The sequence below is a fragment of the Periplaneta americana genome, chromosome 9 (assembly GCF_040183065.1).
Source record: "Periplaneta americana isolate PAMFEO1 chromosome 9, P.americana_PAMFEO1_priV1, whole genome shotgun sequence".
NCBI classification, from domain to species: domain Eukaryota; kingdom Metazoa; phylum Arthropoda; class Insecta; order Blattodea; family Blattidae; genus Periplaneta; species Periplaneta americana.
Genome location: NC_091125.1, coordinates 12111218 through 12128166, shown reverse-complemented (window position 1 = coordinate 12128166; position 16949 = coordinate 12111218). Strand labels below are relative to the sequence as shown.

Sequence of the window (16949 nt, the reverse complement as noted above, 5' to 3'; positions counted from 1 at the left end):
ATAAATGTAGCCAGCATTAAGTAACGATTTGAGGTTAAGACTGACAAGTATTCTCAACATTGGTCCTCTAGATTTTTATGATAACCTCTATGTTATCAAAGAACAGCAATGATGTAAATATAGACAAATAAATAGATGTAAATACATTTGTTGTGAAAAATTAAAACGTTTATTCATTATTATGGTTAATAATTTAGAATTTATGAAATAGGTTTTGATGTACTGTGTTTAACAGCAAACAACTGAGTAAATCGTACTATTATATAAAAATGTGTGGAATATTTACATATAAACTTATTACACGCCCTCTTCATCACTATTTGAGTCAGAATTATTTATCCATTTGAATTTTTTTCACTATTGTGTCTAATTCTAAATTGCATTTACTCTTCAGCTCACCAATAGTGGTATTATAATATTTAAAATACACTCGTGGAACTAACATTAATAATACGATTAAATTTTATTATCTTTGATGTATGATATATTTTGCTAGGCCTAATATTAGTTATTAGACATTTATATAGATATTATGAGGTTCTACACTAATAACTAATATTAGCTAATAATTTCATGTAAACACTAACTACTCACTATTTAATATTAACTTAACTTATTAGTTCTATGAAACAGGCCCCGAGAGGAGTCCAGTGGCAGTAGAATATTACTTAAACATTAGAAAATCATACAGAGGCAATAAATACAATCATTTATCTTGTAAGAGCAAACGAATATTGCATATCCTACAAATTAGAATATTTGAACTCTGTAGGACAGTAATCGTTTGCTTTTATAAGATAGCTTATTGTATAGGAATATAAAATAAATGTAGAAACGCGCACAATGTTTCACTTTTTGTACACAATTTAGTTATTGATTCCTCCCGTCTGTAGGAATATGATGTTCCATTATTATTGTATGTTTATCGTCACAATATTTCACCTTTATTGACAGCATAACAATGTTATATCAAAATATTTCAATGTTGCACACATTATTAGATTAAAGCTGATCGTTAATATCCATTAATTATTTATAATGTGAAGATAATATTTTAAACTAAAAATGAAATAAACTATTACCGGTATTAAATTTAATTAAAAGAAATGTCGATAAATATAACTTTTCTCCCTTCACTTTGATATTAATAATTGAGAAAAACTGTAGAACAAAAGTAAATATTTAAGCGAAACTCAATTCAAAAGGCTGGAATTAAGTCACAACACTTAATTACAAATGCAATAAGCACTGTCATTACACTCGACACTTGTTCACTTTTTAAAATTATTGTGCTTAATGAAAAGGATTTGTGACACTTTTGATGATTTAAGTCTGTTCCTTCGTTCTGTGATGACTTGACCTGCTTTCGAAAATATTCTTTCACAGGGAACTGAGGATGCCATGATACATAATCTTCTCTTCACAAGTTGGAAAAGCCGAGGATACAATGCTTTCCTTTCATGCCACCATGATAATGGATCTTCAGTTCTTTTCAGCATGGGTTCTTGCATGTACCTATCTAACTCGATTATGCCAGCGGCTGTAGGGCTGGTAACAGAAATAAATTTATTCATCTCTATATCAAAGTCTTCCCACAAGTTACAGCTGGCCAAAGAAGTGGAAGGAGATTCTATGCTTGAAATTGCCTCAGAAGACAATGAAGATTCATTGGCTTTGTCGGATATCTTTATTGTGCACTCTTTTTTCTTCAAATTTTCAAGGGCTACTTTCATTTTCCCATCATCTGAAAAACAATATTTTTTTAATCTTGGGTCCAACAGAGTACATTGATTGTTTAGTTCATTATCTTCCACATCACTGAATCTTTTTGAAATCTGATCTTTAAGTAGAGTCACAAGAGAAACTATTTCTGGTACCTGTGCATGCTCTGTCAAGAGAGATTCCATTTTTCTCCTGAGTGTTCTGATAAACAGTATAATTTTGGGCCATGACACTGATTTTTCACTGCTAACTTCCACTGTTACATCTTGGAAGATTTGTAGCACTTTACATATTTTTTCTGCAACGTCCCATTCGTGAGAATTGAGTGTATTAATGTCAGAATGCAGTACTGCTAACGTAGATACCACGGCATCTTTCATTTTTAGTACTCTGACCATCATATCATTAGTGGAATTCCACCTTGTACTTACATCTTGGCTTAATTTCAGTTCTGGTAGTCCCATCAGTTGTGTTTCTGTTAGTTTTTGCAGACCATTAGAACTTCGCTTAAAAAACTCAACTATGGTCTTGATTTTGCTTATGATTGTATGTACCTCGCAGACTGAAATTCCGGCTTGAACTATTAAATTGATTGTATGTGCGAAACACGAAAGATGTCGCCAATTCGCCGCTCTTACTCCTGCAACAATATTGGCTGCATTGTCTGTAACCACTGCTACTACTTTGTTTTCTAACTGCCAATCTTTCACTTAATTTTGCAGGTAAGTAGATAGATTTTCAGCGGCGTGTCTCTTATCTATCTGGAAGCATGACAGTAGGGCAGAACGCAATTGAACAACACTGTTTAAGTAATGCGCAGTAATTGCTATAAAACTTTCGTTGTTGATTGATGTCCATGTGTCTGTAGTCAGACATACTGCCTCTGCTTCTTGTAGATTTATTTTAACAATTTGTAATGTTATATTATATTCCTGCAGTAATAAACTAGAAGATAGTGTTTTTCTAGTTGGAAGACGGTATCCTGGACACAGCATGTTCACAAGTCTTTTAAATTCTTCTTCCTCTACAATGCTGAACGGATGAAACCCCATTACAACAAATTTTAGAAGTTGTTCATCTAACTCCTTAGACCGTCTCACAGATACAGGCTTTTTGCTGGTATAATAACTTATAATCTTCTGTTGCTGTTGAGGTTGTTTAGGACGATCAGACAATGGTGAAGGTTGGCTTTGTGTAGGGTAAACGGGAGGTAGGGCTACTGAAGTGGAAGACAAATTCAGGAAGTGGGTATGAGTATCAGGAAGTGAAGATGGATCATCTTCATAGCTTTCAAAGGAAACCACAGGTTCACACCACAGATTCACTCCTATCAATTGATAGTGTTGGATGTTTACTTTTGATGTGCCGTGTTAAATTCCCAACTGAACCACAAGCAACACTGATTTGTTGAAAGCAATACAAACATTTTGCCTTCTTAGAATCTTTAGTTAGGCTAAAATGATTCCAAATCAAACTTCTCTTGCGTTTTACTGTGTCTGCACTCATTTTCAATGTTACCTCTACTTCACTGTTAGAACAACTAACTAAACAAGATGTTTGAAGACCCTAGGTAGCATGAACAAATCCCTTACCAAGACTGTCAGCTCCAGAACATAATACCTATGTGACAATAATGGTGAAAGTTGAAAAAGTCATGTACACAGTAAGCTGACAGTGTTTGCTACTAAATGTAATGCTATTTTAACAAACATTGCAAGGTACACATTTAAAATACAGTACAAAAAGATCCTAGGACCAACACAATTCTTGGCATTATTATGCCCTTATCAGCCTCTTTATTCTTTTATCTGAATAGTGATTCAAAGTAAGCAACCATTTATATGGTTTCTTATTAGTGAACCTAACTCTTTAGGTTAAGAAATGGCATGCTTCGAAATTATGCAAGTAATTATTTAATATTTAAAGTTTAGTACGTGTCATTAAAATAATTGTACTGTTTGTAAGTAAGTTGCTTAATAAGCTGTTTATGCAATAAAAATATATAAATTTTAAAGTGTTACCTTAATTGAGGCAGCCAGGAGCAAAGGGGTGTAAGTGTACGTACGTTATTTTCGAGAAAATGTGATTAAAAGTTAGTAAGCTTTCGTAAATTCCGTGGAGTTTTAATTTTAAATGTTAATATGTGATGTTGTTAAAAGAAATTTTAAATTGTTTAGTATACCCTGGATGCATTCTAATAAATTTTTTAGATATGTCACTTACACCTCTTTGCTTCTAACCACCTCTATTGTAATAATAATAATAATAATAATAATAATAATAATAATGGAGCAGAAAATAATAGCCTCTTAAGCATATTCATTTGATAGATTATATAAAAAATAACTTCAAATTGAACGAGAGTCTTAACACAATATTGTCGGCCGAGGAAGAGATGGAGTCCCTCATTAAATGCTTCTTTAGATTGCTGCTTTAAACAAATCTACAATGATGATAGAATATAATGTATGAATGAAATGGCATTTCAAAAATGGATGGGAATCCCACTATGAAATGAAAATGTAAGTGGATAATGTGTGTGGACAGTATTATAGTTAACATGTGATTTTATACTGCTTCAAGAAAGGCCTACAAAATGTTTCCCTCAATTTATCATCCCTTAAATTTGTTTTGTCCTAATTTATCATTATGCAGTCATTAAAACTGCGCTCTCGTAACGTAAAGCCCTAAAGCCCGCTTCTTGTGAACCTACCCTTAAAACCTACAAAGAGCTTTTATTACCCTTTGAGGTCTGCACTGGGATCCACTTTCCTTTTTTTTTTTTTTTTTTTTCCCCAATCTGGGTCAAGGACATGATTTTCGCTACTTTCACTGCTATCGTGGTGGGAAGACCTTCCCACAGTACATCAGGGTTGCCAGATTTTTTTTAACAGAAATTCGAAATAATGCCTTTGAAAGTCTTCTATTAATTAGAGGAAAAAATCCCTCAATATTTAAATTTCACATTTCATACTATCTTCTGCCTTAGTGGTAGAGGCAATATAATGTCATGGTGAGTTGTGAAGAGTTCTGTAAATACCACTTTTTCTGCCAGAGACGATCATCTGCTCTAGTCTTGGGTGATTTCATTTAGTGGACACAACAATAAAAATAAAAAGAATGTACCGTAGATTATACCTTTACATCGTTAAAAGTAGCCATCATATCTTATGAATATTTAAATATTTACATGAGGATTTAGTTATAACGTTCAGGCGTTAGAGAGTGTTAAATATGTATTATAATGGTTTCTCATAACGTCATAAGTGACGGAGCAGGGGATAGGAAGCTCCTTCGAGTATAATCACAGTCTACTATATACAGTCGCGAAGCTCAATATGTAGTAAAAATGCAAGCGTGGGTAGTTGCCCACCACTAGGATCGCTACTATCGCCTCATCATCGCAGATCTCTCTCCCAGCAGACTTGTTGTCGTGTTCTTTTGGAAAAATTAACACCTTCCTTCCATTATTGAAATATTAAATGCATAAAGTTCATTTATTATTTTAATGAAGTATATTAAATTCCACCATAAACTCGAAGATAACTGCAAGAAATAAGTTAATATAATTTTTATTTGTGCAAAACGAACTGAAATTTACTATAATAGCTTCACTCATTGAAGATTATAGCGATAATTAACTATGAAACCAATAAATATTAATTTGCATTTCCCTTTACAACAACAATAATGCACATATCAATTAATGGAGTAACTTACATGTACCGGTACTTGTAGTGTAGGCTTACGTAGTTAACAAAGTGGGATGAGGTTAAGCAATAATAATCACACCAGAATTGGAAATAAAACGTGATCAATAAATTTTATTATAACAGACTTTTTCTACGTCTCTAGTAAAGCAACAAATAAAAATAACAACAAAATTAACAGCTATAATTAAAAACATATCCTTTGACAAAAAAAGTAGGCCTAAGCAATAGTAATCCCACCAGAATTGAAAACAAAACGTGATAAATAAATTTCATTAAAGCAATCTTAATTTTTCTACGTCTTTAGAAAATAACACATAAAAATAATAACAAAATTAATAGTCACAATTAAAAATATATAATATGAAAAAAAAAAAAGTAGACCTAACCTTTATTTCTCTGGAAATTTAGCAGCCTAAGTGACAGAAGTTTAACCGGTATCTAATGTCCTTTCGGTTAGACTGAAACATTTCATTGTGAAATTTAAGGATATAATGTATTTTAACAGTCACAAAGAACTTCAAAATTAACAGTTTTGTTTCTGCACAGCATTCTTGTGGAAACCCAGGAACCTTTCTGAATCTTTCGGAAATCGGAAAAATGATAACTCTGGCCTCATTCTCTTACTGTTGCTACAATTTATAGCACTACAAACGTCTCCTCCTTGTCCCATATTATTATTCCAATGATTATATTTTAGGCATTAAAATTTTCATTATAACCAATAACGAACATTTCACAAGCATCAATGTGAAAAACGCAACGAGCTAGCACTCGATAGAAATACGATACAGTCCAAAGTCGACCATGGACAGTCTACTGCTTCTAGTTGCTAACCGCTTGGAGCGCTTTATCACGAGATTTGCAAAAAAAACACCTCATGCTTCGCGACTGTGTATAGTAGACTGTGGTATAATTACATATATGGAGGCGTAACATAGGTTTCAATTATTTAGAAATCGAAATCCATGTGACAAATAGAAACTCAAAGGAAAACGAGTGAAAGAGTTAAGATCTTCAAAAATAACATGGAGTTGCCATCCGTCCAATTTCACTCGCCAAAGTTCATAGATGCAAATAGCCTGGAGTAACGATTAGTCGAAAACGGGCTTTGGAGTAGCCCAATCTGGCAACCCTACAATTATTCATTGCTTTATTTTTAACTTCGAGCATGAATTGGTACATACGTTACACGTTTTCATGGGGTATTCATATCGATTTGAATACACACCGCATTGAATATGATTCCTCCCCTCCTTACCGATCATTGTTTTCATATTTCATGTAATTTTTGATAGGCTACATATTGAAAAGTATTTGAATATGGAAGGGAATGTTTCGAAAGCAGTTATGTTGGTCATCCTGACTCAAACAGCAGACGGAGTGTCAGAGACAATCAGAACATTTGGGTTTTGTAGGATATACATTTATAGAGCAATCGTGTCCTTTTATGGGATAATTTGATTGTCTAGGAATATGTTGTTCCATTGTTTACTCAGTAAGGAACCAATACCATCCATACTTGTCAGACTTGACCTCAAATCATTTCTTATTGCTTGGCTGCAAAGCAACGAGTTTGAAAGAGGATATCTCTTTGCTGCAAACATATCGTAACCAGACTGAACCACTCATATCCGCGACTTAACCCCAAATAGAATCAGTTAACTAACGAACTAAATAATAAGAATTGTATAGTAAACTAACAAAATTACTTTGATACTTTTGAGTTAATATTAGGTAATATTACCATACTAGCACAGTAGACTGTGATACTAGTGTGTTCATGTTTCATGAAACAACCTATCTCTTAACCGTTGCAACGTCTTAGCAGTGGTTGGAAGATCATCCCACAATGCACTGCTACTTCTCTATCTAGTTCTCGCACTGCTTCCACAAATTCACAGATGCGTCTCATCTAGTTCATGAACTACTCCCACTGATCCGGCTCATCTAGTTCGCGAACTACTTCCATAGAAATTTCGAACTAATCGATCGCGAACCACCCATCCAGCGAATAGGGATTATAAAGAATGGACACTTCGCGTCGGTACCTTTGATGTAGCCGGACCTATTTCAATGGCCTTCAAGCCAGCTAGAGCGTCAGATTCTGCTTTCTCCCTAGAGTTGGCGCTGACATCACACCGGCTAGCAGTCGACACAGCGGAAATATAACACATATAATTAATACATCTAGGTACATTATGTACTCAAATAAAATAAATTGGATCCATAAAATAATAAATCCTTCATTAACTGTAATGTCTAGACTCTAGAGTTCCTTTATAATGAGAGTTCAGACGTTGACCCCAACAACAATTAAAATATGTAATGATTTGCTAGCGCTGAAAATGGAAAAACAAAACTCTTACGAGAAGTAAAACCATATACCTATATTATATCACAGTATATACAAATATTAAACGAATTTGATGCTTAATTTTATAATGTATTATATTATTTTATAATATAATTTATGATATCTGAAATATAAAATATTATTATAACTAGTTTGTCACTGAGAAATAAGGAAAAGCTGTTAACTTGAATTTATTTGAAGCAAAGCGTTACTGGATTATGCAATGAGATAGGCGATGTTTGGATCCTGTGTCTCAACTCTATTCTCAATTATTATGTTAGCGTATGCTCGATTACACTACCTCTAGCACTTGAAAGTGGAACTATCCGCTGGCGCACAGAAAAACAAAACACAGGAAAATTCGCTCAGTGTCCATTCTTTATAATCCCTATTCGCTGACCCGTCACTATAATAGGCCCGGCGCTATGTCACTTCGCTTGGCAACATGTTTTTGGATTTTATACTCTTAAAATTTATGCTATATAACTCTAGAAATAATTCTAGCGATTGAAGGATCACATATTTAATTCTTTATATCCAAATTTAACAACATAACCTATAACTTGTCCAATTTTTATCGAAATGATATGCTGTTTAGTGAATAAGGCCAGTAATATTATTAAAATTATAGGCATAAGTTCACTGAAATTCAGAACACAGAATGTTACAGCATGTGCACAACACAACTTAGTAATTCGAAATGTGCATACTACTCAAAGTAAGAATTGTTTTTACATTTGAGAGTACTGTTTTAGACTATTAAGAATTTGATAATTTCTATTGTCTTGGCAGGTTTATCACATGGGGAGTACGAGTGGAAAGATCCAGAATCAGAAGATGAAGTGTATGTATTTTTTATATATAATAAAATTGAAGTAGGCCTATCTATAATCGTAAATTTGAAATAATTCCGACATTAGCAATAAGTATGATAAGTCGATCTTGCGGTAACGTTAAATATTACCTTTTCATAACACAACAGCACAAAAGTGACAGTAAGCAGAGTACTGTGGCAAGATTAGATGGGGGATAGATAAGTGACAGGCGGCTGAGGTACCACTGTAACAAGGTTAGAGTGGGCTAATTAAATGGCAGGAGGCTAAAGATTGTGACGAGGTTAGAGTGGGTTAAATGAGGAAACAATTTACAGGAGACCGAGGACTGTAACAAGTTTAGGTCAATGTTACTTATGTCCCGCCCATTATAGAAACATAGGCCAATATTACACATATTTAGTATAACTTGTTGCTTCTTTGACAGGTTCGTTCAGTGGGCGTTGGATACTCTACATTCCCCAAAGGTTTAAAGTTTCCCTTGGAACACTATCATGGTTGCTGTCTAAGTGTAGTCCAGTACCTTTTGTTTAGGCTAAGTGTTACATCAGTACTCTTTTTTTTTTTTTTTAACAACATTTGAAGATTAAGAAAATTAGGCCTACAGAATATGAATAACTTTCTTTTCTCTTTTTTTTTTTTTTTTTGTGAACTTTGGAATCAAATATTTTTAATTTTCACTAGACCTATATTTAAGGCAGTTGAGCCGTTGCAAGAGTGATGTCGAGTCTGTAGTATTAAATGACTGCAAAGGAAATGTACAATATTGTACCAGAATACAAAATCATCCTTACACATTTATGTACTTGTTTAATTTCCTTTCCAGGGTTAATATTACATATATTGATAAAGATGGTAATAGAATACCAGTTAAAGGCAAAGTTGGTGATAATGTTCTCTACTTAGCACATCGGTATGGAATTGAAATGGAAGGTGTGTATAACTTATCTGTTTTATACGAGCATTCTGTGAACGTAGTAGGGCTGCTGAGAATGAATTTCATTATGCTTAGTTGTAATATGAACTACAAAGGTACAGAAAGTTTTAATATAGTACTTTGAAATAGTATATAGATCTATGTATATATGAAGCTTTTTTTTTTTTTTTTTTCTGATAGGAGCATGTGAAGCATCGTTGGCATGTACCACATGCCATGTTTATGTTCTTGGAGATTTTTTAGAAAAATTGCCTGCTCCAGAAGAGAAGGAAGATGATCTCTTGGATTTAGCCCCTTTTCTCAAGGAAAATTCACGACTAGGTGAGAAGCAGTCAGTTTGAGATAACGAATTGTCATTTTGATGTCAAGACTCATTTAATAGGCTCTGTACTAGGATACCAGTAGGATAACAGTTTCACTGAAACATTGAGCTATACAATTTTCTATTTCTTTTTAATATATTTTGACGTAATGGGCATTATGTTGTACTAATATTATACTTGCATGTATAATTGTGTAATTTGAGTAATTCATCTGATTCATATAACTTATTGTATGCATTGTTTTATTTTTTTTTTATTTTATTGGGTTATTTTACGACGCTGTATCAACATCTAGGTTATTTAGCGTCTGAATGATACGAAGGTGATAATGCCAGTAAAATGAGTCCAGGGTCCAGCACCGAAAGTTACCCAGCATTTGCTCGTATTGGGTTGAGGGGAAACCCCTGAAAAAACCTCAACCAGATAACTTGCCCCGACTGGGAGTATGCATTGTGTATTCAATTTTTACAGATAGTTTAACATACTCTTTAAGACGTAACATTTCAGTCAGTGTTGTGTTTGTATACTTTCTCATAATACGTAAAGAGAAAGTACCTACTGCGACTTCAGTAATACAAAAATAAATCTGTATCCTTGATTGGTGAAGCTTCGTTTTCATATGCATGAAGGCTGTTCAATGAAGGATTGCTCTAATTTTTCCCTTACCATATATACATTAAGTTGAAAAGTATTACACATTCAAAACTCTATTGTCTCTGTTTAACAACTACATATGGGAGCGTCCATCAATGCATATACTTTAGCCATTCTATTACTTACAAATACATCTTATCTCTCTGTATGTCCATTGTGCGGGCTAAATGAAGAGATGGATTGTGAACACCTCACCAGATGTCCAAGCCTCCGGAAGGAAACCATCTACGAAAAATACTGGAATGCCAAGAGCAGAGATGCAGAACTGTGCTACAATTGAAGCACACGTCATAAGCTGAAACACGTAACTCATCCCTTCCCTGCAACCCCTGCGTCATTGTATGGGTGTTTGCCAAACGTCACAGAAACGTCATTGAAGACTCCGACCTTGTGGATGGGGAACAAACTCTTTCCCCATCCTTCCATCCCTTTCTTCCTGTTTTTCAACCCTGGCCAAGAGGATGAATGGCTTCATCGCCAAGTGTCCAGCATTAGAAAACATAATCATCTTAGCTATTAATCGCAAATCAAAGCTGAAAAATAGCAAGTTGCATTAAGATTTAGTCTCAAGTGAGAAAAATGATGCATTGGAACTTAAAAAAAATCCTTGCCACAGCTTATAAGGACTGGTAGCATTCTAATGTGTAGATTATGTTAGAACTTCAAAGCATGAACTCTGTCTGTGCAGAATGATTACTTCAGTTACTCATGTCAGAATAAAAATTGGTGCGAGTTGAATTGTGCTAACAAGTTAAAACAAGATAATTGAACCTGGTGAAATCGATGATTACTGATGAATCATGATGAAACACGACTATATTAATGTGATCCTACAGTTCTCAATGGAAAAGTCTATTGTCACAATACAAAGACACAAAGAAAGCTAAAGTTGTGGAGTGACTGGAAAGGTCAAGAAGATCTCCTCTGTTCAGGTCGGGTAAGACACAGAACATACTACCATCTTCTGAAGCGACTATATACCTGTGCTGGAGAAACTGGAAAACCATATTCGTAAGAAAACATACTTTTGGCAGTGTTTCTGACAAAATCAAACTTGAAAATTATTACATCACATAATGGCCCAAATCTTCTTTCATTTTTAGCTTTCATTATCCAACGACATTTCAACTCAAGTTACATTAAGAACATACGAGGAAATGCAGAAATATTGTTCAAAGATGGCCTTGTACATGCGTTTGTACAGAGATAGAGGTAGTGGCACAAGTTGGAATGGAGTACTTTAAGAAAATCGTAGTGAAAAATAACTTTGCTTTAAATATTGTGTAAGCAACAAAGTTAGCACAGGTCTTTTCTCAACAGCCCTTATACAAAAGTGTGGTCATTGAGAAAAGATTAACTTTTACTTTTACAGGTTGTCAGATCATTCTGAAGAAGGAATATGAGGGAATGGAATTGCAGCTGCCACAAGCTACTAGAAACTTCTATGTTGATGGCCATAAACCAGCACCACACTGACTTAAGACATGTAGTTCCCTAGACAGGTTCCTATTGGAAGTATGCCATTTTGTTATAATGTTTTGTGATAGAATCGGTTGTTGAATAGGAACATTTTCCAACTTTATGCTCATTAATGTAATATTTGTACCTAGTAAATGCGAAGCTGAGATTATTTGTACATTTATATTTTGTGGAACGAAGTTTAATTAAAATAATTGCTACTCAGTTGCATATTCTTCTGCGTTGAGTATGATAAGTTTCTTTTTAACGGGATAATATTAGATCATGTATTTAGTTTCCAACACTATGGGCTAACCCAGTTGTTAGTCCATTTGAATGGAGTAACAATATTTATCTATTAATAGTAGTATATAATTAATATGTTTTATATGTATTCCACATTGTTTTATTAAATGATTCTAAAAGATATTTCTGAAGATAATTAAATTAACATTTCGTAAGAGAATTTATCATTACTGAATTAAGGCCACCTCAGGTTCCTAACTTATGCTTAATGATTTTTTATTATAGTTTTGGGTTAGAAACAACATAGCAGAAATAAAGATCTTATACTGACCTATTATTGCTGCTAGAAAGAAACTGGAACATCTAAAAAATGTGAAATTATGGTTTATTTAACGACGCATCTGCAGAGGTTATATCAGCGTCGCCAATGTGCTGGAATTTTGTCCCGCAGGAGTTCTTTTACATGCCAGTAAATCTACTGACATGAGGCTGTCGCATTTAAACACAATTAAATGCCATCAACCTCGTCCGGGATCGAAGCCGCAACCTCGAGCATAAAAGGCCAGCGCTATACCAACTATGCTACCGAGGACGACTGGAACATCTATAATGAGTCATTTATATACAGGGTAGATGGTAGCCTCTGCACCAAAATGAAACTGGTAATAGATCATGAGAAGAGATTTAAAAAATTTATACAAGATTTTTCTCTTAACATCTACTGTTTTAGAGGAAATCATTATGTTTCTATGAAAGATTTGGCAACATCATGGCTGCTGCAATAACTAAGCAAGCATGGCCTGCACTCCTTACCTTCCCCTCCTCCTCTACTGTACTGTCTGTACCACACGATGTGCAATGCGTTGCAAGATTTATTTCAACAATTTTCGCTATTATTTAATTTAAATTTATGGCCAAACGGTTTAATTTGCACCAAAAAAAATTCAAGACATTAACTGTTCAGATTATTTTTACCTATGTGTTTGTATAGCAATCAGCCATTTCTCTTGGGCCATTATGGCAATAAAGTGCTGCAAACATCGGGCAAAGACTATTTTTTTCCTGCTTAATGGTGTTTCATTGAAAGAAAAGTGTAATAAAAGTTTTGTTATATTTAACATGTAGAATCACGTCTTGTGCGAATATATTGAATAAGGTCAATTCCACGATAGGTTGGACATTGAAGTTAAAAATTAAATTTCGTGTTCAGTCTATGTTCTTTATATCATTTTCTTCAGGAAAGTTCATATTTTCAGAAATTAACAGAAAAGTTCGATTTATTTAATTCATCTTTGTTTTACATACATCCGAAGTGAATATTTTTAGTGTGTACTTTTGATCTGTCAAATTTACTTTGGCAGTTTGTTGCCAAACCATAACTTAAAATTAATAAACAAGGCTGTTCTCTGTTGTAATTCTATTAACAGAAAGAGAAGACTTTAAAATCAGTGTCAATTTACTTTTATGAATGTCAGTGAGTTTAAAAATTTGCTATTTTTAAAATAAGTGTTTTTATGTAACACCCATCACAGAATATGCTTAAAGTTACTCTCTTGCTCTCAGTTTTTGTCCTGAAGGCACCAATTTTTGAAAGCAAAGTCAAAATATGATGCCAAAAGTACAGTATTTTTTAAATTTTTTTAAAACTAAAAATAAGTGTTTTAATGTGACGGGTGTTACAAAATTAGAGCACGGAGAACACAGGAATTCTGTATTTCGATTTATTGCAGGTAGTTCCCACAACACATTATTAAATAGGTTTCAAATGTTGGTAAATCTGAATTTTAAGTTATCAACAGTCGTCAATACCTGTTTCCTCCAAAATCTTACTTGTCTGAAAGATTTCCCACCAAATTTACATTAAGCTGAATGTTTAGTCGAGAGTTCTGATTTACATAAAAATTATAGGCTACAAAGGTAAATGTACTTATGTTCTATTTTAGTTAATCATAGTACTTTTCTATTCTGTAACATTATTTCTTGCTTACTTAACAAGGAATGAATTACTGAAGATATTAACCACTAGCATAACCTAAAAATAAATGCAGATTAAGCTGCAGCACTTTTAGGATATACGAAGCTGCATGTTAACCATGCAATTATTTATTTTAACGTTTTGAGATAGCTGGATACCATATATATTTAATTGCAGAATGGGGAAATCAGCAGCTGAGAGGCAACCTGAATGCCCTAGGCGAAGAAAATTAAATAAAGATAAAATTCTGTGGTGTTCGAGTAAAGGGGGATAAGTAATTTTTTGTGCAGATGGAATTTTGTTCCCCAGATAAACACACAAGTTAAATTATACAAGTTAGTGTGCAAAAATCAAAAGAATACTAGCAGTTGTTGTGTTTTGTGTAGAAGAGTATTTTCAGTAAGAGTTCCAAGTTTAAATTTCATTTATCACCAAGCTCATTTTATGACATCTCTCTTTACCCAAACAACACAGATATGAAGACAATTTGCAGAAGGAGAGAGAGAGAGAGAGAGAGAGAGAGAGAGAAGGGGGGGGGGAGGAAGCTTAGGAGAACAAAGAAGCTATCAAGAAAAGAATTTACTGCTCACAGTAAGAAAACAAAACTGAAAGTTTGAAACTAAAGGGCAAGAAAAGCTGCATTAATAAACACTAGTGTTTTCAGTGAAACGAAATTCCAGTCACTAGGAAAAGCTGTCCAAATAGTAAAAATTGAGACAGCTCTGAGTATGATGCTGCTTAAGTTGTTGTATTTTGTTTAGCAATTACAGTTTTAGTAAAATTTATTAAATTCCATTGTGAGAAATATAAATTTATATTTAGCATTTGTTGAAGTGAGCATATATACTAAAAAGTAAATTTATGTTAGGAACAACAGTTTAATATCAAAAGCGAATCTGTACTTCTAGCCACACTATTTTGATTTTATGGCTGTATTTTTTATTGTTTCTATTAAATATTTGTATTAATTTACTTTAGAGCGTCAGAAGTACAATTTTGAAGCTGTCAACATCATATTTGTAATTTACTAAGTGAAAGAAAAAAAAATTGCACACTTTGAAAACATATGTCTACCATTGATATTAGGCTACCAGTACTCATAAGTCTATGTAGTGAACTACAGAAAATATATGTTCTATGATTTGAACCAAAAAAAAAACCAAATGTGAAATTTCTTCAGACAAGTAACACCTGTCACATTATTAAGTAACAGCCATCACATAAGGTTAATTAAATTGTAAGTGTAGGACTTAATATTTTAATTACATCCATTATATCACTCGATTCCTTGAACTTTCCTCTCACTGAAAATAGGTAACACAATTAATTCAAACTGTGAACTTCACAGAGTTATCAGTTAAACTGTATCATTAATTTATGCATGTCTTTTTCATGTTACACCCGTCACATTGTTTATTTCACTTATATCACCTGACAAATAATGTTTAGAAAAAAAAAATAATTAGTTGTGTCTGACAAGCAAGAACTGGAGATTCATTGGAGTATAAAAGAACTAGTAAAAATATTTTATTAATTATTGTATTCCAATTAAATTTCGAAGAATCTCTTTCTGAAAGTAACACCCGTCACAGTGGAATTGACCATAAGCAGTTGTGGACAGCCGATAACGGGTAGTCCTCCAGCTTGGGGGTTGGGCGAAGGGCTAACAACCCATCACCGTAAAAAACAGCTTGTTACGAATCCTTCAAATAAGGCCGAGAAGTAGATGGGAAGATAATATTAAAATGGATTTGAGGGAGGTGGGATATGATGGTAGAGACTGGATTAATCTTGCTCAGGATAGGGATCAATGGCGGGCTTATGTGAGGACGGCAATGAACCTCCGGGTTCCTTAATAAGTAGTAGTAAGTAAGAATCACGTCTTGAATTTTGGTGCAGAGGTTACCATCCAACCTGTATAATAGCAAGTTTGAGGATTCATTTTATTATTAATTGTTACATTATATAGGCCTATACCATAAAATGAGGTGAATAGGGATGAATTTTTACTATTTTTTTTTATTTTTTTGTGACAGAGTAGATACGGTATAATAATAAGAGTGTTTATGTTTTTATTCATAACGAGTGACCAAATAAACACTCTTATTATTATATTTGCTCTTTGACACAAAGAAAAAAAAATAGTAAAAATTCGTCCCTATTCACCCCATTTTACGGTAACAAACTTTCATTTAATAATTAGTTAATGGCTCTTAATTTGTGAGAAATTTTTGCCTTTCTATTCACCCCATTTTACGGTAACATACTTTCGTTTAATAATTAAGTGAGAAATTTTTGCCTTTTTATTGTACGTGATATTTACAATTAGGTCTCATAAAACCAAGAAGCTGTGATTAGCAAGAGATCTCACATGAATAATTGTAATCAGAAGTGATTACAGAACTTCAGTGGAGTAGGTTGTGGGGAAAGGTTGTTCAAAATGTGAAAATGAATACTATGAGAATTTAACATTTTAATGACTCATACAGTAATGTACTGTGAATTGGATCAACTTAACTCAGGTTATGGTGAATGTGAGAGCAATAATGAGTCATAAAGTTCTGTAAGAAAACAGGAAGCTCTACAATGGATTATAAATCTTGAAGGAATGGATCAGACGAAGGATGAGCTTGAGTTTCTCCTTGGGTAAATATGCTACTGTCTTCCAAACGTAAAATACAATATTATCCAATGTATTCATGAAAATAAAAGAAGGGCTTACTTTGGGAAGCAGA

General features: G+C 33.5%; 1 protein-coding gene across 1 annotated transcript; it reads left to right on the top strand.

The window, feature by feature from the left end:
* The first annotated feature begins 8107 nt into the window (after positions 1–8107).
* Fdx1 (Ferredoxin 1) lies at positions 8108–12218 on the top strand. Its single transcript, XM_069834417.1, has 5 exons — positions 8108–8506; positions 8581–8632; positions 9448–9554; positions 9739–9879; positions 11908–12218. Exons 1-5 carry the CDS (start codon positions 8371–8373, stop codon positions 12009–12011), a joined length of 540 nt encoding a protein of 179 aa, XP_069690518.1. The 5' UTR covers positions 8108–8370; the 3' UTR covers positions 12012–12218.
* Positions 12219–16949: the final 4731 nt, after the last annotated feature.